Source organism: Hylobates moloch, unplaced genomic scaffold (assembly GCF_009828535.3).
Source record: "Hylobates moloch isolate HMO894 unplaced genomic scaffold, HMol_V3 SCAFFOLD_8, whole genome shotgun sequence".
NCBI lineage: Eukaryota > Metazoa > Chordata > Mammalia > Primates > Hylobatidae > Hylobates > Hylobates moloch.
The window spans coordinates 19,581,031-19,606,093 of record NW_026652283.1 but is presented as its reverse complement, the minus strand read 5'-3'; the positions used below and the strand labels follow the sequence as shown (position 1 = coordinate 19,606,093).

Here is a 25,063-nt window from a genome sequence, read left to right as displayed (position 1 = left end):
CTTATACACTGTTTGTAGGATCACAAATTATTGCAGTGTCTGTGGAAAGCAGTTAGAACATTTCTTGAAGAATTAAAAACAGAACCACCAATTGACCCAGTAATCCCATTAATACGTGGATACTCAAAGAAGAATAAATCATTCTATCAAAAAGTCATATGCATTCGTATGTTTATGGCAGAACTATTCACAATAGCAGAGAATGGAATCAACTTAGGTGCCCATCAATGGTTGATTGTATAAAGAAAATGTGGTACATATACACCATGGAATACTACACAGTTATAAGAAAGAATAAAATCACGTCTTTTGCAGCAACATGGATGCACCTGGAGGCCATTATCCAAAGCAAACTACGTAAGAAACAGAAAGCCTAATATCACATGTTTTCACTTGTAAGTGGGAGCTAAATCTTGCATTACCATAGACGTAACAATGAGAACAATAGATACTGGAAACTCCAAACAAAGGGAAAGAGAGGTGAAAACAAGGGAATAAAAAAAGTCTTATTGGATATTATTTTTACTATCTGGGTGACAGGATGAATAGAAGCCCAACACTCAGCACTATGCAATACACCCTTATAATAAACTACACATGTACCCTCTGAATCTAAAGTTTAAAAAAGGAAATCAAAATAAAAACCTTCACTACAGATGAAGTGGACCTAATGGATATTTAAGGAACACTTCACCCAACAGTTGCTGAATGCACATACTTTTCATTAGCATGTGGAACAATCGCCAGGATAGACCATATGTTAGGACACAAAACAGGTCTCAAAAATTATTTTTAAAAAATCACATACATGTAAGGTATCTTAACTGGCCACACGAAATAAAACTAGACACAATAACAAGAGTGACATTCAAAACTATACAAATACACGGAAATTAAACAACATATTGTTAAATAACCAATGAGTGAAGAAAGACATTAAGAATAAAATTTAAAACATTATCTGAAAAATATGAAAATACAAATACAATATGCCAAAACCTATGAGACACAGCAAAAGAAGTATTAAGAAGCAAGTTTATAGCAATAGAGGCCTATATCAAAAAAACCTAGAAAATTTAAAAATAAACAACCTGAACCTGCACATCAATTAACACATAAAAATTTTCAAACCTAACCCAAAATTAGTAGATAAAAGAAATAAGATCATGGCAAAACTAAATGACAAAGAATAAAAAAAAAAATACAGAAGATCAACAAACCAAAATGCTAGTTTTTTGAAAAGATTAACAAAATTGACAAACCATTAGCTAGACTAAGAAAAAAAAAGACCCAACTAAATAAAATCAGAAATTAACAAGGAAATTTCACAACAGCTACTACAGAAATACAAAGGATCATTAGGAGATACTCTGAACACTATTTTAAATTTGAAAACCTAAAGAAAATTGATAAATTCCTGACACACAATCTATCATGATTGAATAAAGAAGAAATAGAAAATCTGACAGACCAATAACAAGTAACATGGTTGAATCAGTAACAAAAAGTCTTCCAACAAATACAAGTTGAGGACTGTATGGCTTCACTGTTGAATTCTATGGGTATTAATTCTACTGGTACAATTCTTTTTAACAAGAATTAAAACTCATTATTCTGAAATGATTCTAAAAATTTGAAACCAAGGGAATTTTCTTAACTCATTCTACAAGGCCAGCAAAAGACTGCAATTAAAACCCAATTAGAACATGAGGAAATAAAAAGAAAAAACTACAGGCAAGTATTTCTGATATATATAGACACAAAAATACCCAATAAAATAATAGCAAACTAATCCAACAACATACCAAGAAATAATACCATGATTGAGTGAGATTTATCCAAGGAATGCAAGAATGGTTCAAAATACGTGAATCAGTAGGGTCATGCATCACATCAGTAGAATAAAAGTTATGTGACCATCTTAGTAGACACAGGAAATGCTTTTGAATAAATTCGAATATCTCTTCCTGATAAAAACTTTCAGTAAATTAGGTATAAAAGAAAACTGCATCAACATATTAAAGGTCATATATGAAAACCACACATCTAACTATTTTCTGAATGGGGAAAATCAGAGAGCTTTTACCCTAAGAAACAGAACAAGTTTGTCTAATCTCGCCATTCCTAATCAACATAGTTCTGAATTTCTAGCCAGGGCAAATAAGAAAGAGAAATAAAGAAGAGCATTTAAATTGGAAAGGAGAAAGTCAATTTGTCCATTTTTGCAGATGACTTGATCTTATATATAGAAAAATCTAGAGACTTACAAAACAAAACAAAAAAAACATTAGAAATGGTAAATGATTTCAATAAAGATGCTGGATGCAAAATTAATATACAAAAATCAGTAGTGTTTCTATAAATAAACAATGAATTAGCTAAAAAAATCAGAAGGACAAACCTATTTACAAGAGCTCCAAAAAAAAAAAAGACCTAGGAATAAATTTTGCCAAGGAGGTAAAAATTTCTCCAAGAAAATGTACAAAATGCTGATGAAAAACACTGAAGGGGATACAAATATGTAGAAAGAAATCCTACGTTTATGAATCAGAAAAATCAATATTGTTTAAATGACACTACTATCCAAATCAGTCCACAAATTCATGCAATTCATATCAAAATACCAATGACACTCTTCACTGAAATAGAAAATATTAGAAAATTTCTACAGAACCACAAAAGTCCTCAAATCACCAGAGCAGTTCTTATCAAAAAGACCAAAGCCAGATTCATTACACTACCAGAGGTCAGAATATACTGCAAAGCTACAGTAACCAAAACAGCATGATACTAGCATAAAAACAGACACACAGACTAGTTGAACAGAATAGAAAACCTAGAAATTAATCCACATATGTATAGCCAACTGTTTTTTTTTTTTTTTTTTTTTGACAAAAATACCAAAAACTCTCCCTGGGGCAAGGACAACCTGTTCAATAATTGTGCTGAAAAAACTGAATATACACATGCAGAATAATGAAAAAGAGCTCCCACCTCTTATGCTATTAAAAAAAACCTCAAAATGGATCAAAGACCTAAATGTTATACCAGAAACAATAAAACTACTCTAAGAAATTATAGGGAAAATATTACAGGACATTGGTCTGCAAAAAGATTTTATGAATAAGACCTTAAAAACACAGGCAACAAAAGCAAAAATGAATAAATGAGATAATAACCAATAAAATGCTCTATATGGCAATAGAAATAATCAACAGGGTGAAGAGCCAGTCTACAGAATGTGAGAAAATATTTCCAAGCTACTCAATCAACAGAAGATTAATATTCAGAGCATATAAGGAACTCAAACAGTTCAACAGCAAAAAGATCAGCAATTTAATTTTTAAAAGAATGGGCAAATAGTCTGAACAGACATTGCTCAAAAGAAGACATACAATTGGCTAACAAATATATGAAAAAAATTGTCAACATCACTAATTAAAAGAGATATGCAAATAAAAACCACAATGAGGTATCCTCTCACCCCAGTTAGAATGGCTATCATAAAAAAAGACAAACTATAAATGCTTGCAAGGATGCAGACTACAGAGAATTCTTACAGACAGTTGGTGGTAATGTAAACTAGTATGGCCACAAAGGGAAGAGTAAAGAGGTTCCTCAATAAACTACAATGGAAATACCTTACAATCTAGTAATCACACTATTGAGAATTTATCCAAAGGAAATAAAATCACTAAATAAAAATATGTCTGCACCTGGATGTTTATCGCATCCCTGTTCACAGGAGTCAAAATATAGCATTAATATCCATGTCCAACAACAAATAAATGGATAAAGTAAACATCAGATAGATGGATAGATAGACATATATCTGTATGTTTAGAGAGATACATAGAATACTAATTAGCTATAAAAAAGAATTAAATCTTGTCATTTGCGGCAACATGAATAGAATTCGACAACATTATGATAAATGAAATAAGCCAGGAGCAGAATATTTTGCACTATGTGTTTTCTCTCATATGTGGAACCTTAAAAGAGTTGATCTCATAGAAGTAAAAAGTCAAACAGAGGATACTAGACAAGGAAGGATAAGGAGAAGAGGAGATAGGAAGATATTTTTTTAAAAGATACAAAATCACAGCTCAAAAAAGAGCAGCAAAAAGGCAGAGGTAAGTTCTTACTTTCAAGAATCACACTGAATGTGTATAAACTCAATTCTCCAGTTAAAAGATATAAAGTCGAATGAATGGATAAAATAACAAGACTCTACTACACATTGCCAACAAGAGACTTACTTCACCTATATAGACATGCATAGACTGAGAGTGAATGAGTGGAAAAAGATACTCCATACAAATAAAAACCAAAACAAAACAAGAGTAGCTATACTCTCTCAGATAAACATAAATTTCAAGTTAAAACATAGAGACAAGGCCATTATATAATGATAAAAGAGTCAATACAACAAGAGCATATAGCAATCATGAATACCTATGCACCCAACATCAAAGCATCTAAATACATAAAGGAAACATTAATAGATTTACAGGGAGAGATACATAGTAATACAATAACAGTAGAAGATTTCAACACCCTGCTTCCTGCAATGGACAGATTATTTACAGAAAACCAAGAAAAAAAATCAGATTTAAATTGCACTCTAGACCAAATGGACCTAACCGACATTTACAGAACATTCTATCCAACAGCTGCAGAATGCACATTCTTCTATACTGCACATGGTATGCTCTCCAGGATAGACTATGTTAGTTTACCAAAAAATTCTTTAAAAATTCAAAAGAACTAAAATCATATCAAGTATCATTTTTCACCATAATGAAATAAAACTAGAATTCAACAAAAGCAGGAGTTCTGAAATGCTGCAAGTACATGGAAGTTAAACAGCATGTTTCTAAACAGCCTGTAAGCCAATGAAGAAATTAAAAGAGAAATTTTAAAACTTTCTAAAGACAACTGAAAACACAACATACTAAAACTTATGGAATACAGCAAAAGTGGTCCTTAGAAGGAGGTTTATAGCAATAGATGTCTACACATCAAAAAAAGCTCTCAAATGAACCACCAAATGATGGATCTCAAGGATAGAAAAGCAAGAATAAAATAAACTCACATTAGAAGGAAAATAATAAAATCAGAGTACAGTAGAGACCTAAAAAACACCACAAAAGATAAATGGAATGCAGAGCTGATTTTATAAAAACATAAACAAAAATGGCAAACCTTTAGCAAGACTAACCAAGAAAAAAAAGAGAGGAGTCAAATAAATAAAATCAGATTAAAAAGGAGGCATTGCAACTGATGCAACCGAAATACAAAAGTTCATAAGAAACTACTATGCACAATTAATGATATGCCAACAATATGAAAAATCTAGAAGAAATGGATCAGTTCCTGAACATAAGGGTGAAGTTTGGGAGAGTGGTGAAGGAGATAATGGATATAATACTACATACTGCATACAGTGTACACTTCTTAGGTGACAGGTACACAAAAGTCTCAGACATCACTAAAGAACTTACCCATGTAACCAAAAGCTGCCTGTACCCCAAAATCTATTGAAATAAAAATAATATTAAAAATCTTCCAAGACTGAATTAAGAAGAAATAGAAAATGTGAATCAACAAATAATGAGTAATGAGATCTTAAGCAGTAATAAAAGGTATTTCATTAAAGGAAAGTCAAAGACATGATGACTTCATGGCTAAATTCTACAAAATATCTTTAAAAGAATGAACACAATTCTTTACAAACTATTTTAATAAATTGAAAAGGAGGGAACTCTTTCAAATTTATTATGTGAAGCCATCATCACACTGATTCTAAAACTAGAGAAAGACAACAACAGCAACAAAAACACTTCAGGCCAATACCCTTGATGAACTTAGATGAAAAAAATGTCAACAAAATACCAGCAAACCAAATTTAACAACAAATTTTAAAAATCAAGTGGGATTCATCCCAGGGATGCAAGCGTATTTCAACATATGTAAATCAATAAACATGATACATCACATCAATAGAGTCAGACAAAAATTATATGATCATTTTAATAGATGCAGATCCATTTGACAAAATTCAACACCTCTACATAATAAAAGCTCTCAACAATTAGGTATAGAAGGAACATACTCCAACATAACAAAGGCCATATATGACAAATCCATAGGCAGTGTAATGCTGAATGAGGAATAGTTGAAAGCTTTTCCTCTAAGATCTGGAACAAGATAAAATTTCTCACATTTACCAGTCCTATTCAACACATTACTGGAAGTCCACAACAGACTGAATAACTAAAGCAATTCTGAGCAAACAGACAAAGCTAGAGACATTACACAACTTGGCTTAAAAATATGCTACAAAGCTATAGTAACCAAAACTGCATTGTATTGGCTAAAAATATAGAAAAGACAAAAAGACAAATGGAACAAAACAGAAATGCCAGAAATAAATTCATGCATTTACAACCAACTGATTTGAAAAAGATGCCAAGAACACAAATCAAGGAAAGGTCACTCTTTTCAATAAATGATGATGAAAAAACTGAATATCTGCATGCAACAGAATAAAACTAGACCTCTATTTCTCACCATATACAAAATTCAATTCAAAATAGATTAAAGATTTAAATGTAAAACCCAAAACTATGCAACTATTAGAATAATACAAAGAGAAATGCTACATAACTTCAGTCTGGGCAAGGATTTATTAGACAAGATCTCAATAACTCAGGCAACAATAGCAAAAATACAGTAATTACATCAAATTAAAAATCTTCTGTATAGAAAAGGAAACAATCAACAGACTAAGGAGAATACCTACAGAATGAGAGAAAATATTTACAAATTATACATCTGACAAGAGGTTATTATCTAGAATTTATAAAAAATTCAAACAATTCAATAGAAAAATAATGTAATTAAAAATGGATAAAATACCTGAATAGATATTTCTCCAAGAAAGATATAGAAATGGACAACAGTTATATGAAAAAAATGCTCAATATCACTAACAATCAGGGAAATGCAAATAAAAAGCAGAATGAGATATCACCTCACCCCAATTAGAAAGGCTGTCATAAAAGACCAAAAACAAAACAAAAAAAAGAAAAGAAAAAATGCTGGCAATACTGTGGAAAAAAGGAAAGTCTTATACACTGTTGGGAATGGAAATTACTACAGCCATTATGAAAAACAGCATGGATATTCCTCAAAAAATTAAAAATAGATATATCATATGATCCAGCAATCCCACTACTGGGTATATATTCACAGAAAATAAAATGAGTATGCTGAAGAGTCATTTTGCACTCCCATGTTAATTGCAGCACTGTTGATTTTAGCCAAAACATGGAATCAACCTAAATGCCATCAACAGAGAAATGGATCAAGAAAATGTGGCATATATACAAAATTGACTACCATTCTGCCACTAAAAAAGGATGAAATCCTGTCATTTACAAAAAAATAGTTGAGCCTGGAGAACATTATGTTAAGGGAAGTAAGTCAGGTACAGAAAGAAGAATACTGCATGATGTCATTCGTGTGAAGAATCTAAACAAATTGATCTTGTAGACGTTAAGAGTAAAATTGTGCTTACCAAAGACAGGAAAAACAGGGGAAGGGGAAGATGGGGAGGAGTTGGTTAATGAGTACAATGTTCCAGTTAGATAGGAGGAATAAGTTGCTGGTACTTACTGCATAGTAGGGTGACTATAGCTAACAATAATGCATTATATATTTCAAAAAGCTAGAAGAGAGGACTTTGAATGTACTCACAATTAAGAAATTATAAATGTATAAGGTGATGGATATGCTAATAACCATGATTTATTACACAATGTATACATGTATTGAAATATCACATTGTATTCAATAAATATGTATGATTATGTGTGTGTGTGTGTGATCACATTAGATTTGTTATATGATACCTACAAACCTAGCATGTATGTGGGTTTCCTCAAATTTCTGTTTGTGTGATTATTTTTTTTTCCTCAGGATTACAGGCTGAGAACAGGTATAAAGATACCTGTTTTCACACACACACACATATATATCTTCCAGGCCAGTTCCTATATTCTAGTAATAATTTCTTGTGACTTTGCTACACTCAGGTATACCTTCTCCTATACATGGAGGTCTAGCAAGGAATCCTAGCATCATGTGGAATGTTTTAAAGATATCCAAGCTATATCACACATGTTTGAATTTGGAATCTCTAAAGTACATACATATTTCCTTTAAAATATATTTTTACAGTTGATTCTGATACAAAACATCTTTTAACCAATTGAGAATTATAAACTACAACCTCTAGCATTCACTAAGTAGAGATGTTGCTCCTGATAGTGACAGCAGACAGCCAAATGCCTAGGCAGATAGGGGCAGGTTCCCGGTGAAACCCCACCTCCAAGCTGAAGACAGTTTAAAGTCCAAAAGTCAGGCTACAAGTTAAAGCCTTAGACCAGATTGAGAAGTTGTCTTCTTATTTGGCAGGCTTTCCTCTGACTGATCCCACCCTCCACCTATTTTAGATATAACTACTCTTTCTTAATTGGTTTTCTATACTGTCATGCCCACCTTTGAGTGGTGCCTTCACTTTAACCTTTTTTGCATACTCAGAAACCAATCAGCACACACTCCCCATCCTGTGCCTATAAAGACTCCAGACTCAGCTGGTGGACTGGGGGAGACAGCCTGAATTCGAGGAAGAGACAGCAGGACTTCGGGGAAGACAACCTGCCCTTCCCATCCCCTCTCCAGCTCCCCTCACCACTGAGAGTTGTTTTCATCGCTCATTAAAATTCTCCACCTTCACCACCCTTCAACTGTCAATGTGACCTCATTCTTCCTGGACACCAGACAAGGGCCTGGAACCCACCGAATGCAGGTACCCAGAAAAGGCTGTCACACTGGCCTTTGCCCTCACTGGCAGAGGGTAGCCACCCAAGGTAAAGAGACAAGGGGCCAACTGAGCTGCTAACATGTTGCCATCTGGCAGACTGTAGACGGTGGAACTAAAGGAGCACCATTAACAACCCCTCTGGGGCTTCAGGATCATGAGCACCCTTGTACCTTGTCTGGTTGCCAGCCCTGCATGTAACTCACTCCTGTTTCGGTGCCTGGAGTGGTTGCCCAGGTCCAGCATGCACTCGCTTGCACCTGGTCTGGCCATGGGAAACTCACAGAGCTTGTTTCTGTATCGATGACCAGAATGGCCCACATGGTCCTGCACTTGGTCACTCACACTCTCCCTCCCACAAGTGGCCGAGCATGGCAGACCAAATGAACAGGGCACCTCTATTGTGAGTCCGGTGAAGAGGCCAAGAAATATCCTGCATCACTACTAGAAAATGCAATATTTAAATATTTGATATCATTTTCTCTATTTCTTGTCCAGCTTGTGGAGATGTGGAAGATATCTTTTTGTGCACAATGAATAAACAAACAAGTATGCAAGAAAGTAACACAGATTTTGCTTCTCCCAGAGAACAGACAGATGCAATGAAGACACACCTTATCAATGGGTTTTGCTTTCTCAAGCTAAAGTCAGTTTTTCTTAATCCACTTCCATGGGTCCAGTAGAAACTTAACACGTATTATAATATGTTGTCTCACAATTATACCTCGCAAATATTTGAATATTTCTATTTCTTCTGCAGGATCTTAATGGGAGGTTGGAAAAAGATCCATCGAGGTTGTTAGTCAAACACAAATTCAAATTTTAAATTAATAATATTTATAATTTCTGAAAAATATACAACTTAACATGAAAAGTATATATTATAGCATAAATCCAGGCTAGATTTTGGCCAAAGTAATACATCCAAAGTGTTTCATTTTTTTTTAAAGGCATCAGGCTTTTCTCTTTATTTAGGCTATTAATCTATCTTCTCCCTTTTACTTCCCTTATATTCTAGTCACTGGTTTTATTAGCAGTTACAACTACCAAACAATTACTTTTTATTGTATTACATACTAACCATGCTTCTCACTTTAAATTTTTATGGATCATATATTCTAATCTTAACCATAAAGGCTTAGCTATATCCTAACCATGGGTACTCCCATTTTTTATAGTTTATTATATATGCGTAGGCTTATCCATTGGTCCACTGTAAGTAAAGAATGTTGGAATTGTCAGTGAAAAGACCAGGAACACCTCAAAAATAACATATTAATGAATCAATACAATGTTAGTTGGCAGCAGCATTGTCTTGCATGTCCAAATTACATGTTTTACTATCTGTTCCAGCAGAAGGTACAAAATGTTCACCATTATTTAAGAATTCTAAGTTTGCTTCATCCATTACTTTTCTTTCATTGTCCAATGCCTTGGTATCTTTTCCTTGAAATTTTTTCTTCATAGCAAAAATGAATACAATATATAAAATAAGTGCTGGGAATCTTAAAGCTATAGACAAGCCCAAGTAAACCCTTCTGTGAAAAGAGAAAAAAGAGAGTAGATTATTATTTTAAATGTGTAAAATATTTTACTTTTTTTTCTCTCCAGTATGCATACCTTAAAAGAAAGAAAAACAAGTTACACATACAAATATTAAGAGAACAATTCTATTTATTATTTTCATTGGGGGCATAAAATATTTTTCTATTATTAAAAAATATATATGAAGCTACAGAAACTAAACCCCAGCTGTCTCTAGCCTTCCTTTGGGAGGGAGGAAAATATATAACTCCAGCCCCCTCAAGCCATCTCATTCTACCTAAGGGGTGGGAGACAGAAACTGAGAAGCAAGTTTGAAGTTCACAGTCCAGAGGTACAGGCTCACAAAAAGATTGAGGCCTTATCATAGAACTACAGGATGCTACTTTGTCTTATCACCTTACACCACATTAATAAAGGCTTATATACAGCAATTCCTTTTACCCAATACATTTTGTCTGCCTGTCAAGAAAAATTTGCAAGTCACATACTAAAAGACAATAAACATAGTCTGAAAAGAATAAGACTTAAAACCAGTCCCAGACACGTCAGGGAATATCAGGGATGGAAATTTAAAACAACTATTATTAATTTGTTAAGGGGTCTAATGGATAATGTAGACAGCATGTAAGAAAGGTTAGCAATGTAAGTAAAGAGATAAAAATCTAAGAACCAAAATGAAAGAATACAGATAAGAAAACTGTAACAGAAATGATAAATGCCTTGATGGATTTATTATTAGACAGAGCACTGCTGAGGAAACAATCTCTAAGTTTATCTCAATAAAAAAAGCAAAGAAAAATAAGACAAAAGAAAGAAAAAACAGAATAACCCATAGCATTGGAAGGACTACATAAGTGTTTATAATGGAAATACTTGAAGGGGAAAATGAAAGGAACAAAATAAATATTTCAAATAATAAGTACAGAGAATTTTTATTGAATTAATGTCAGACACCAAACCACAGATCCAGGAAGCTCAGAAAACACCAAGAAGGATAAAAGCCAGAAAAACTATGCATAGGTTTCTTATTTTCAAGCTATAGAAAATCAAAGATGAAGAAAACATCCTGAAAGAAACCAAAAGGAAAAGCAAACCTTATTTATAGAGTAGAAAAGATTACATCAGACTTCTCTTCAGAAACCATGCAAGCAAGAAGAGAGCGAAGTGAAATATTTAACGGTTAAGAAAAATAAAACACCAACTTAAAAATTCTGTACCATATGAAATTATCTTTCAAAAGTTAAGTCGAAATAAAGACACTGTCATACAAACAAAAATTGAGGGACTGTTTTGCCAGTAGACGCTCTTGCAAGAAATGTTGAAAGAAGTTTCTTAGAGAGAAGGAAAATGATATAGGTCATAAACTTGGATATACATAAAGAAGGAAGAACATCAGAGAAGAAATCAGTTAAGGTAAAATAAATTATTCTAAATTGATTTAATAGAAATCAATTTGTTCAAATTAATAATAGAAACAATGTGTTTAATTATATATAATATACATGCTTATTCATATGTGTATGTATGCTTACCGATAAGTGGAGTAAATGACAGCAATGATACAATGAGTAGGAAAGAAGAATTAAGGTTATTTTGGTATTATAAGGGTACTCATAATCTGTGAACTAATAAAGTGTTATTAAAATATAAACTTGGATTAGTTCTAAATGTATATTGCAAATTCTAGGAAAACCACTGAAATTTTTCTTTAAAAAGTACAACTAATAAACTGACAAATGAGAGAAAATGAAATTATATAAAATGCTCAGTTAAAACAAAACGGGAAGACAAAGAGTGGAATACAAAAATAGGATCAAAGAACAAAGAGAGCAAATAGAAAATAGTAACAAATATCGTCAGTATTCTTTCAATTATATCAGTAATCACTTTGAATGTCAATGATATAAATACACCAATTAAAAGACCAAAATAAGCCAAGCATGGTGGCTCATGCCTGTAATCCCAGCACTCTGGGGGGCCAAGATGGGAGAATCAAGTGAGTCCAGGAGTTTGAGACCAGACTGGGCAACAGAGTTGCCCATCTCTAAAAAAAAAAAAAAATTCAAAAAATTAGCTAGGCATGTCAGTTCATGCCTGTGTTCCCAGCTACATGGGAGGCTGAGGCAGAAGGATCTCTTGAGCCCAGGAGGGTGAGGCTGCAGTGAGCCATGTTCAAGCCACTGCTCTACAGCCTGGGTAGCAGAGTGAGACTCCATCTCAAAAGATAATAATAAGATTGTTAGAGGATTAAAACCAAGAACCAAACTATATGTAGTCTACAAGAAACTCACTTTAAATATGAACACATACAGATTAAAAGTAATTAGACTGAGGAAGATATACACTGATAACATTAATCAAAAGAAAATGGGAGTACCTATTTTAATTTCAAACAGAGCAGACTTCAAAGCAAGGACATTTATGAAGGATAAAAAAGTCTTTACATAATAACAAAGAAATCAGTTATCCTATTATCTTTTACAAAACAGAACAATACTTAACATGTAAGCATGTAAAAATGGAGTGTCCAAATATGTGAGGAGAAAATGATAGAGCTGCAAAGAGAAATGCAGTAAGTCTTCACTTAACACTGTCTACAGGTTCTTGGAAATTATAATTTTAAAAGTGAAATTATGTATTGTATATTGAAACCAATTTCACCATAGATAATTGGTATAAAAATAGTTACTATGGTACATAGTATATTGTTTTGCTTAAAATCAGTTTCTAAGAACTTATGGACAATGTTAAGTGGATACTTAATGTAAATGAACCCACAATTATGTTGGAGACTTCAATATGCCTCTATCAGAAATGCACGGATTCACCAGGCAAAATTCAATCAGACATAGTTGAACTCAAAAACACTATCAACCAACAGTATAACAGATGTAACCTACTACATCAAACAGCAACAGACTACAAAGTCTTCCCAAGCTCATATAGAATATTCACCAAGATAGACCACATTCTGGGCTATAAGAGATATCTTAAGAAATTTAAGGCCAGGTGTGGTGGCTCAGGCCTGTAATCCCAGCACTTTGGGAGGCCACGGCAGGCAGATCACTTGAGGTCAAGAATTTGACACAAGACTGATCAACATGGTGAACAACATGGTGAAACCCCATCTCTACAAAAATACAAAAAAAAGGCTGGGCGCAGTGGCTCACGCCTGTAATCCTAGCACTTTGGGAGGCCGAGATGGGTGGATCACGAGGTCAAGAGATTGAGACCATCCTGGCAACATGGTGAAACCCCATCTCTACTAAAAATACAGAAATTAGCTGGGTGTGGGGATGCACGCCTGTAATCCCAGCTATTCAGGAGGCTAAGGTAGCAGAATCACTTGAACCTGGGAGGTGGAGGTTGCAGTGAACTGAGATTGCGCCATTGCACTCCAGCCTGGGTGACAGCAGTGAAACTCCATCTAAAAAAAAAAGAAAAGAAAAGAAAAAATACCAAAAAAAAAAAAAATTAGCCAGGCATGATAGCACACACCTGTAATCCCTGCTACTCAGAAGGCCAAGATACAAGAATTGTTTGAACCCAGGAAGCAGAGGTTGCAGTGAGTGAGACTGTACTGCTGCACTCCAGCCTTGGTAACAGAGCAAGACTGTCTTAAATAAATAAATAAATAAATAAATAAATAATAGAAGAAATTTGAAAGAATGAAAATCATGCAATATCTGTCCTTAAACCACAATGGAATTAAACTAGAAGTCAATAACAGAAAGATCATTGGAAAGTCTCAAAATCTGTGAAGATTAAGCAATACACTTCTAAGAAATATATGGGTCAAGATGAAATCTCATGAGAAATTTAAAAGTATTTTGAAATAATTGAAAATAAAATTATAACATCAAATGTTATGGATGCAGTGAAAGCAGGATTAGAGATAAATGAAGAATATCTTAAATCAATCATTTAATCTTTTACCTTAGCAAACTAGAAAAAGAAGAGCAAATTAAATTCAAAGTAATCCGAAGATAATAAATAGTAAAAGTAGGGCACAATGAAATTTAAAATGGGACACAAAGAGAGAAAATCAACAAAAACAAAAGCTGTTTCTCAGAAAAAAAAATGGTAAAATTGATGAGTCCCTTGCCAGGCTAATTTAGATAAAAAGGAGGACACGATTTACTAATATCAGAAATCAAAGATGGAACATCACTGTTGACCCCATTGACCTTAAAAGGATCAAAAGGGAATACCATAAACAACACCATGCCCCCAATTTTAATAATCTGAAAGAATGGACCAATTCCTTGAAAGATATAATCTACCTAAATTCACACAAGAAGAAACAGACCATCTGAACAGGTCTATATCTGTTAAAGAAATGAATTGATAATAACCTTCTAAAACGGAAAACATTAAACCAAGATGGGTTCATGGGTGAATTCTATAAAACACTTAAGTAAGAATTTATACCAATTCATTGCAATTTCCTACAGAGGAATAGAAGCAGCAGGAATACTTCCTGTCTCCTCTGAGGTCAGCATCATCCTAATACCCAAAGCAGACAAACATTACAAGAAAAGAAAACTACAGAGCAATACATCTCACAAATACGGGTGCAGAAGTTCTCAAAAATAGCTAATTGGATTTAACCTTGCATTAACAATTTAGGCACCACAACCAAGTGGAATGTATTTCAGGTTTACAAGACAGGTTCAACATTCAAAAATCAATTATATAATTTATTATATTAACAGGCTAAAGAAAAAAAATCACATGATCACATCAATAGATGCAGAAAACGTATTTGACAAAACCAAACATCCATCGGTGAACATAAACTTTCATTAAACTAGGAATAGAGGAGAATTTTATCAACCTGATTAAAAACATATACACCAAAAATTCTACACATTTTTTACTTGATGAAGAACTCAGAGCTTTCCTGATAAGGTCGGAACAAGCCAAGAATGTCCCTTTTCACCATTAATTTTCAACATGGAACACAGAATGTCCATGTGATTAAAAAAAAAAAGTGAAAAGGGAATGGTATGTATACAGATTGAAAGGCAGGAATAAAACTACCTTTGTTTGCATATGTATATGTAGAAAATCTCAAATAATAGACAAAAACACTACTAGAACTAATAAGCAATTATAACAAGTTTGTAGGATATAAGATTAATATGCCAAAGTGAAAAGTTTTCCTATACGTCAGCAATGAACAAGTGGAATTTGAAATTAAAAACACATTACTATTTACAATAGCACCCCCAAAAATGAAACATTGGGTATAAATTTAGCAAAATATATAAAAAAGGTATAGGCAGAAAACTATAAAACTCTGATGAAAGAAATCAAAGAAGCACTAAAAAATGAAGTGATATTCCATGTTCATGTACAGTATCAGAAGACTCAATATTGTCAAGATGTCAGTTTGTCCCAACTTGATACACAGATTCAATGCAACCCCAATCAAAATCTCTATAAGTTATTTTGTGGATATTGACAAACTAGTTCTAAAGTTTATGTGAAGACGTGAAAGAGGCTAAGTAGCCAAGACAATACTTAAGTATAAGAACCCAATAATTGGACTGATACTACCTGACCTCAAGACTTACTATGAAGCTACAGCAACCAAGACAGTGTGACTTTGGTAAAATAATATACAAATAGGTAAGTGGAAAGAATAAATAGCCCAGAAATAGACCCACTTAAATAGTCAATGGATCTTTAGAAAAAAATAAAGGCACTACAATGGAGAAAATATAGTATTTTCAACAAACGGTGCTGGAACAACTAGATATCAACATGCAAAATAATGAGTTTAGGCTTCACAAAAATTAACTCAAAATGAATCACAAACCAAAATGTAAAATGCAAAACTATATAAAACTCCTAGGAGGTAACACAGGAGAAAGCAGCCTAGGAGTCAGTTATGACTTTTCAGATGCAACAGCAAAAGCACAATCCATGAAAGAACTTATTGATAAGGAGGACTTCATTACAATTTAAAACTTCTGAATAGAACAGTTATCCAGGCATATAGCCCAGGTTTGCAAGACTAGTTCAACATTCACAAATCACTTATATAATTCATCATATTAGGGACTAACTAAGAAAAATAATCACATGATCACATCAATAAGAGGCTGAGGTGAGAGGATCACCTGAGCCCAGGAGTGCAAGGCTACAGTGAGCTAAGAAGGTGCCACTGCACTCCTGTTTGGGCAACAGAGTGAGATCCATTTCCAAAAACAAAACAAAACAAAACAAAAATTCTGCTCTGAGAAAGTAAGAGACACTGTCAAAAGGATAAGATGAGAGTCAGAGGACACAGACTGAAAGAAAATATTTTCAAAAGGCATATTCAATAACTGTTTTCAAAAATACTAAGAACTCTCAAAATTCAACAATAAAAAAAAAAACAGTTAAAAAGTGGGCCAAAGACTTTAACATATACCTCCCCGCAAAAAATATAGAGGTGGCAAATAAGCATATAAGAAGATGCTTCAATACCAGGCGTGGTGGCTCACGCCTGTAATCCCAGCACTTTGGGAGGCCGAGGCAGGCAGATCACAAGGTCAGGAGATCGAGACCATCCTGGCTAACAAGGTGAAACGCCGTCTCTACTAAACATACAAAAAAAAAAAACAAAACACACACACACACACACACACACACACACACACAAAATTAGCCAGGAATGGTAGTGGGCGCCTGTAGTGCCAGCTACTCAGGAGTCTGAGGTGGGAGAATGGCGTGAACCCGGGAGGCGTAGCTTGCAGTGAGCCGAGATCGCGCCACTGCACTCCAGCCTGGGCGACAGAGTGAGACTCCAACTCAAAAAAAAAAAAAAAAAGAAAGATGCTTCACATCTTATGTCATCAAGGAAATGCAAATTTAAGCCAAAATGAGATACCACTACCTAGCTATTAGAATGGCCAAAATCCAGAACACTAGACATTAGATGTGGATAAAGAAGTGGAGCAACAGAAACTCTCATTCATTGTTGGTCAAAATGCAAAATGATACAGCCACTTTTGAAGCCAATCTGACAATTTCTTATAAAACTATACATATTTTTACCACATGATCAAGTAAGTGCACTTTGGTGTTGACACAAAGAAGTTGAAACCTGTATCTATACAAAAATTGGCACACAGATATCTTTTTTTTTTTTTTTTTTTTTTTTGAGATGGAGTCTCGCTGTCGCCCAGGCTAGAGTGCAGTGGCGTGATCTCGGCTCACTGCAGGCTCCGCCCCCCGGGGTTCATGCCATTCTCCTGCCTCAGCCTCCTGCGTAGCTGGGACTACAGGCGCCCGCCACCTCACCCGGCTAATTTTTTGTATTTTTAGTAGAGACGGGGTTTCACCATGTTAGCCAGGATGGTCTCCGATCTGACCTCGTGATCCGCCCGCCTCGGCCTCCCAAAGTGCTGGGATTACAGGCATGAGCCACCACGCCCGGCTGGATATCTTTTATTATTAACTTTTGTTTATAATTGCCAAAACCTAGAAGCAATCAAGATGTCCTTCAGTAGGCAAATGTATAAACTGTGGTGTATTGAGACAATCAATTATTGTTCAGTGCTAAAAAGAAATAACCCATCAAGCAATACAAACAACTAGAGGAAACTTAAATGCATATTACTTAGTTAAAGAAGCTACTCTGAAAAGGCTACAAAATGTATAATTCCAACTATATGATCTGAAACAGACAAAATTGTGGAAGTAGTAAAAAGACTATTGGTTTCTAGGGATCCAGGGATTACTGGGAAAGGAGGGATGAACAGGCAGAGCACAGAGGATTTTTAGGGCAGCAAGACTACTTTTTATGATAGTTCAGGGGTGGGTATGTATCATTTTACATTCATCTAAACCCATAGAAAGTTGCACACTAAGTGTGAAACCTGATGTAAACTATGGATCCTGAGTGATAAAGATGTGTCAATCTGGTTTGTCAATTGTAACAAATGTACCATCCTGATGGGAGATGTTGATAATGGGGAAGGCTATGCATGTGTGGGAGCAGGCAGGATATGGGAAATCTCTGTGCTTTCTCCTCAATTTTACTGTGATTCTGAAACTATTCTAAAAAACAAAATCTATTAAAAATCATAAGATAATCATTTAACTTTCAGTGTATTAACTGGCAAATGAACTGCCCTTTTTTAAAATTCCACTTTTCATTTCCTTTTGCTTTTACCTAAACCTTCACTGAAGGAAAAGGAACTAGTACAGTTTTTAAAACAATGTTTTAGTGGTCTTTTCATACTGAAACTAACGTAACTAAAGTATCACCATTTCAAAATGTTATGTTAATGCTTGGATTTGGTGATTATTGCTTCGGGGAGATTCTGGGGAGCATCTTGCCAGTTGTCCTTAAAATGAATTATGATCTCAATTAAAATATTTTCTTAAAGTAAATTTATTGTTTTGCTTTTTTTCCCCATGCTTTTATAAATAGAAATAAAATCTCCCAGCCAGGAGCGGTGGCTCACGCCTGTAATCCCAGGACACCGGGAGGCTGAGGTGGGCGGATCACTTGAGGTCAGGAGTTTGAGACTAGCCTGGCCAACAGGGCGAAACCCCATCTAGTAGAGAAACAAAAAAATTAGCCCAGCGTAATGGCGGGCGCCTGTAATCCCAGATGCTCAGGAGGCTGAGGCAAAAGAATTGCTTGAACCCAGGAGGCAGAGGTTGCAGTGAGCTGAGATTTCGCTCCTGCACTCCAGCCTGGATGACAGAGTGGGGCTCCATCTCAAAAAAAAAAAAAAAGAAGGAAAGGGAAGGGGAGGGGAGGGAAAGGGAAGGGGGAGGAAGGAAGGGAAGGAAGGAAGGGAAGGAAGGCAGGAAAGAAGGAAGGGGAGGGAGGGAGGAAATAAATCTCCCATTTAGGGAAAGATTTTCTGTAATTATTTTAAATTTAAGAGAATGTCTGTGGGCTGGTGAATGCTTCTTTACTATAATTCCAGAAAAAGCTGGATCATTACTTGTTGGGGATGTTAGACAGTGAATTTACACATTAAGTAGAAAAAAGTTCTTTCAGTAAATTTGATCCAGGGGGTTTTCACCAGAGATCTAACCTGAACTAAGAAACATTCCCCACCTTTCATAAATAATAGCATATTCCGCACACATTTTTCATGTAATGCCTCCTTTTTTCACATAATATATATGTGAATATACCAATATATTGCGAATAGGCTTCCATATTAGTAAGTAAAAAGATTTTTCCTTTAAGAACTCAGAATATTCATTTGTCTGCATACACATTATTAATTTAATTGATATCTTCTTGATTGGTTCTTACTTTGCTTTCAGTATTTTGGGAGTATAGATATCTTTAGGATAAATTCCTAGAAGTATTGTTGCTGGCTCAAAGTTATAAACTTTGCCAACACAGTCCTCAAGTACATTTTTGATTGTTGACAATCTGGGTGATTTTTAATTATAATTCTTTTATTATCAAGATGATGTTCATGTTCTTATTCATTGATAATAACAGAACTGCAATTATAACATAATTGAGAATAACAAAACTGCAATCTTTTTATATGTTTCATAACCGTTAGTGACTTCTTTGAAAACTGTTTCATGATTTTTTTTGTCTTTATATTTTATAGCAATTCTAGTTTTACCAGAAAACTGTATGGAGATCTCCCTGCCCAACATGTACACAGTTGTTTCTCCTATCATTAATATCTTGTATTAGTATAGCACATTTGTTAAAATTGATGAAATATTGATACATTATTAAATGCACATTTTACATTAGAGTTCACTTCTTATGTTGTAAAGTTCTATAGGTTTGGCAAATGCATAATGTCATGATCCAATATTACAATATCATATAGAATAGTTTCACTGCCCTAAAAATCCCTCGTGCTAGGCCTACTCATCCCAGCCTTCTCCACACTGAGCCCCAAAAACTACTGATTTTGTGGCCCATTGTTTTGCCTTTTCTACAAGACCACGTAGTTAAAATTATACAATCTGAAGCTTTTTTGGACTGCCTTCTTTTATTTAGCTATATGAGTTTAAGTTTCATTTTTTTCTTTTTTAGGCTGATAGCTCATTTCTTTTTATTGATTGATGTAGTTTGGATTTATGTCCCTGCCCAAATCCCATGTTATATTGGAGAAGGGGCCTGGTGGGAGGTGATTGGATCATGGGGGTGGATTTCCCACTTGCTTTTCTCACGATAGAGAGTGAGTTCTCACCAGATCTGATGGTTTAGAAGTGTGTAGCTCTTCCCTTTTCACACTTTCTCTCTCCTGTTGTAATGAGAATACATGACTTGCTTCCCCCTTCCACCATGACTGTAAGTTTTCTGAGGCAGATTAATAGAGAATATTGGTATTGGGAGTGGGGCACTGCTATAAGGATACGTGAAAATGTGGAGGTGACTTTGGAACTGAGTAACGAGAAGAGGCTAAAACAGTTAGGAGTGCTCAGAAAGAGACAGAAGATGTGGGAAAAATTGGAACTTCCTAGAGACTGTTGAATGGTTTTGACCAAAATGCTGCTAGTGATATGGACAATGAAGTTCAGGATTGTCTCAGACGCAGAAGAGGAACCTATGGGGAACTGGAGTAAACGTCACTCTTGCCATGCTTTAGCTAAGAGACTGGTGGCATTTTGTCCCTGCTCTAGAGATCTGTGGAAATTTCAGCTTGAGAGAGATGATTCAGGGTATCTAGTGGAAGAAATTTCTAAGCAGCAAAGCATTCAAGATGTGACCTGGCTGTTTCTAAAAGTGTTTACTCATATGCATGAACAAAGAGATTATTTGAAACTGGAACTTACATTTAAGAGAGAAGCAGAGCATAAAAGTTTGGAAAATATGCAACCCAGCCACATGGTAGAAAAGAAAAACTCATTTTCTGAGGATAAAATCAAGCTTGCTGTAGAAATTTGCATAAGAGGATCCAAATGCTTAATAGCCAAGACAGTGGGGAAAATATCTCCAGGACATTTTAGAGACCTTCATGGAGGCCCCTCCCATCACCAGCCTGGTGGCCTAGGAGGGTTAAATGGTTTTGTGGGTCAGGCCCAGGGTCCTGCTGCCCTGTGCAACCTTGGGAGATGGCACCTTATTTCCCACTGACTCCAGCTCTAGCCATGGCTAAGAGGAGTCAAGGTACAGCTTGGGCCATGACTTCAGAGGGTGCAAGCCCCAAGCTTTGGTGCCTTTCACACGGTGTTGGGCTGATGAGTGTGCAGAAAGCAAGAGTTGAGGTTTGGGAACCTATTCCTAGTATGTATCAAAATGCCTGGATGACCAGCCTGGCCAACATGGCGAGACCCCATCTCTACTAAAGACATGAAAATTAGTCAGGTGTGGTGGTGCATGCCTGTGGTCCCACCTTCTCAGGAGGCTGAGGCACAAGAATTGATTGAACCCAGGAGGCAGTGGTTACGGGAAGCTGAGATCATGCCACTGCACTCCAGCCTGGGCATCAGAGCAAGACACTGTCTCAAAAAAAAAAAAAAAAAAATGCCTGGATGTCCAGGCAGAAGTCTGCTGCAGGGGTGGAGCACTCATGAAGAACCTATACTAGGGCAGTACAGAGAGAAAATGTGGGGTTGGACATCCTACACAGAGTTCCCACTGAGGCACTACCTAGTGGAGCTATGAGAAGAGGGCCACTGTCCTCCAGACTCCAGAATGGTACATCCACCAACAGCTTGCACTGTGTGCCTGGAAAAGCTGCAGGCACTCAGAATCAGCCCATGAAAGCAGCCATGGGGACTGTACCTCAGAGCCACAGGAGTAGAGCTGCCCAAAGCGTTGGGCACAAATCTCCTGCATCAGTGTGCCCTAGATGTGTGACATGGAGTTAAAGGAGATCATTTCGGAGCTTTGAGATTTAATGACTGCCCTGTTGGGTTTTGAACTTGCATGGGGCTTGTAACCCCTTTGTTTTGGCCAATTTCTCCCATTTGGAATAAGAGTATTTACCAAATGCCTGTACCCCCATTGTATCTTGGAAGTAACTAATTTTTTTTTTTTTTTTTTTAAGACAGAGTCTCCCTCTGTCACCCAGGCTAGAGAGCAGTGCTGTGATCTCAGCTCACTGCAAGCTCCACCTCCTGGGTTCATGCCATTCTCCTGCCTCAGCCTCCCAAGTAGCTGGGACTACAGGCACCCACTACCATGCCCGGCTAATTTTTTGGTATTTTTAGTAGAGATGGGGTTTCACCATGTTAACCAGGATAGTCTCAATCTCCTGACATCGTGATCCACCTGCCTTGGCCTCCCAAAGTGCTGGGATTACAGGCATGAGCCACTGCACCTGGCCGGAAGTAACTAACTTTTTAAAATTTAGTAGGCTCATAGGTGGAAGGGACTTACCTTGTCTCAGAAGAGACTTTGGACTGTGGGCTTTTGAGTTAATGCTGAAATGAGTTAAGACACAGGGACTGTTGAGAAGGGTAACTGTATTTTGCAATGTGAGAAGAAGATGAGATTTGGGAATGACCAGGGGTTGAATGATATGGTTTGGGTTTGTGTCTCTGCCCAAATTTCATGTTGAATTGGAGAAGGAACCTGGTGGGAAGTGACTGGATCTTGGATTTCTCCCTTTCTGTTCTCAAGATAGTGAGTGAGTACTCATGAGGTCTGATGGTTTAGAAGTGTGTGGCACTTCCCCCTTTGCTCTCTCCCTCTCTCTCTCCTGTCACTAGGAGAAGACATGCCTTGCTTCCTTTTAGGCTTCTGCCATGATTGTGAGTTTTCTGAGGCCTCCCAGTCATGCTTTTTGTTAAGCCTGTGGAACTAGGAGTTAATTAAACCTCTTTTCTTCATGAATTACCCAGTCTCAGGTAGCTCTTCACAGCAGTGTGAGAATAGACTAATACACTGATTACTAATATTCTGCTATATGAATGTAACATAGTTAACTTATCCATTTACCTACTGAAGGACATCTTCAATGCTTCCACTTTTTTATATTCAAGTACAGGCTTTTTTGTGGACATGTCTCCAACTAATTTATGTAAATACCTGGGAGCATGATTGCTTAATCATACAATAACTCTATTGGCTTTGTAAGAAAATTTCACTCTGTCTTCCAACACTCCAGTACCATTTTACATCACCTCCAGCAATGACAGGAAATTCCTGCTGTTTCCCATTCTTGCTAGCATTTGATGTTTGCATTGATTTTTTTTTTTTTTTGAGATGGAATCCTGCTCTGTCACCCAGGCTGGAGTGTGCAGTTGGTGATCTCAGCTCACTGCCACCTCCACCTCCCAGGTTCAAGCAATTGTCCCACCTCAGCCTCCCAAGTAACTAAGATTACAGGCATGTACCACAATGCCTGGCTAATTTTTTTTTTTTTTTTGTATTTTTACTAGAGATAAGGTTTCACCATGATTGTCAGGCTGGTCTCGAACTCCTGGTCTCAAGTGATCTGCCTGCCTCAGCCTCCCAAAGTGCTAGGATTACAGTTGTGAGCCACTGCACCTGGCCTGTTTTTGTAGATTTTTAAGAGATCCTTATATACATAGGACATTTGGCTATGTCTATGTCTGAATTATAAATTCTTCTAATTTATCCCTTGCTGTTGAACTTTGCTTAAAATACGTTGTGTGATGCAGTTTTAAAAATATTTTATTATCTGTTCTTGTTCTCTTTCTTCCTTTTTAAATAAGCATAGTCACTTACAGGTAGTTTTGTTTCTTTACCCTCCTCTCACTCTCCATCCACAAGTAGGCTCCAGTGTCTATTGTTCCCTTCTTTGTGTCCATATGTACTTAATGTTTAGCTCCCACTTACAAGGGAGAACATGCGATATTTGGTTTTCTGTTCATGCATTAGTTCACTTAGGATTCAACATCACTAATTATTAGAGAATTACAAACCAAAACTACAATCAGATACCATCCCACACCAGTCAGAATGGCTATTTTTAATGGGTTAAAAAATAACAGATACTGAAGACACAGTGGAGAAAAGGGAACGCTTATACACTACTAGTGGGAATGTAAATTAGTTCTGTCATTGTAGAAAGCAGTCTGACGATTTCTCAAAGAACATAAAACAGAATTACCATTCAACCCATCAGTCCTATTATTGGGTATATACACAAAGCAATATAAATCCTTTCACCATTATTTTTCTATTATACTTTGAGGCATTTGGGTCATACTTACAGACACATTTATTCTTCCTAGATAATTAAAAGAAATTCTACTATGAGTAGTTCTAATACTTATAGTTTTAGAAATCAAATTTATATGTTTGGTCAATATATAAATTACAAATTAATGCTTCTATAAGAGATAAGGTACAATTGCAGCAGCTTTTTTTTTCTTCCAGATAATCTAGTTGTCTTAATGTCACTTGCAGGATACTTCTGCCTATGAATAGAAGAGTAATGAAACTTTTTTTTCCTTTTTTTTTCCTCAATTACCATATAATCAGAGCTGCAGCTGGTCATTCTGTGTCTTCCTGGAGAAGCCAGTGGGAGAGAACTTTGTAATCAAAAGAGATTCAAGTACAAATCTTAGCTGTATTTCTTTTAGTTGTGCAATTCTGGACAAGTTACTCATTATTCTTCAATCTTGTTTTCTTCATATTTAAGGAAAAAGGAGGAATAGATACATTTCCCACAGTTTCTATGAGTATTAAAATGAGATACCAGAATGCTTGATACAATAGTG

General features: G+C 35.7%; 1 protein-coding gene across 2 annotated transcripts in view; it reads right to left on the bottom strand.

The window, feature by feature from the left end:
* Nucleotides 1-9,513: 9,513 nt before the first annotated feature.
* SLCO1B3 (solute carrier organic anion transporter family member 1B3) overlaps nt 9,514-25,063 on the bottom strand; it is a 98,266-nt gene continuing 82,716 nt past the window's right edge. For both annotated transcript variants that reach the window (XM_032159782.2, XM_032159783.1), the window contains one exon: nt 9,514-10,425. In XM_032159782.2, the coding sequence (XP_032015673.1) occupies nt 10,182-10,425 (244 nt within the window). In that variant the 3' untranslated portion in view covers nt 9,514-10,181. The remainder of the gene's footprint in view (nt 10,426-25,063) is intronic.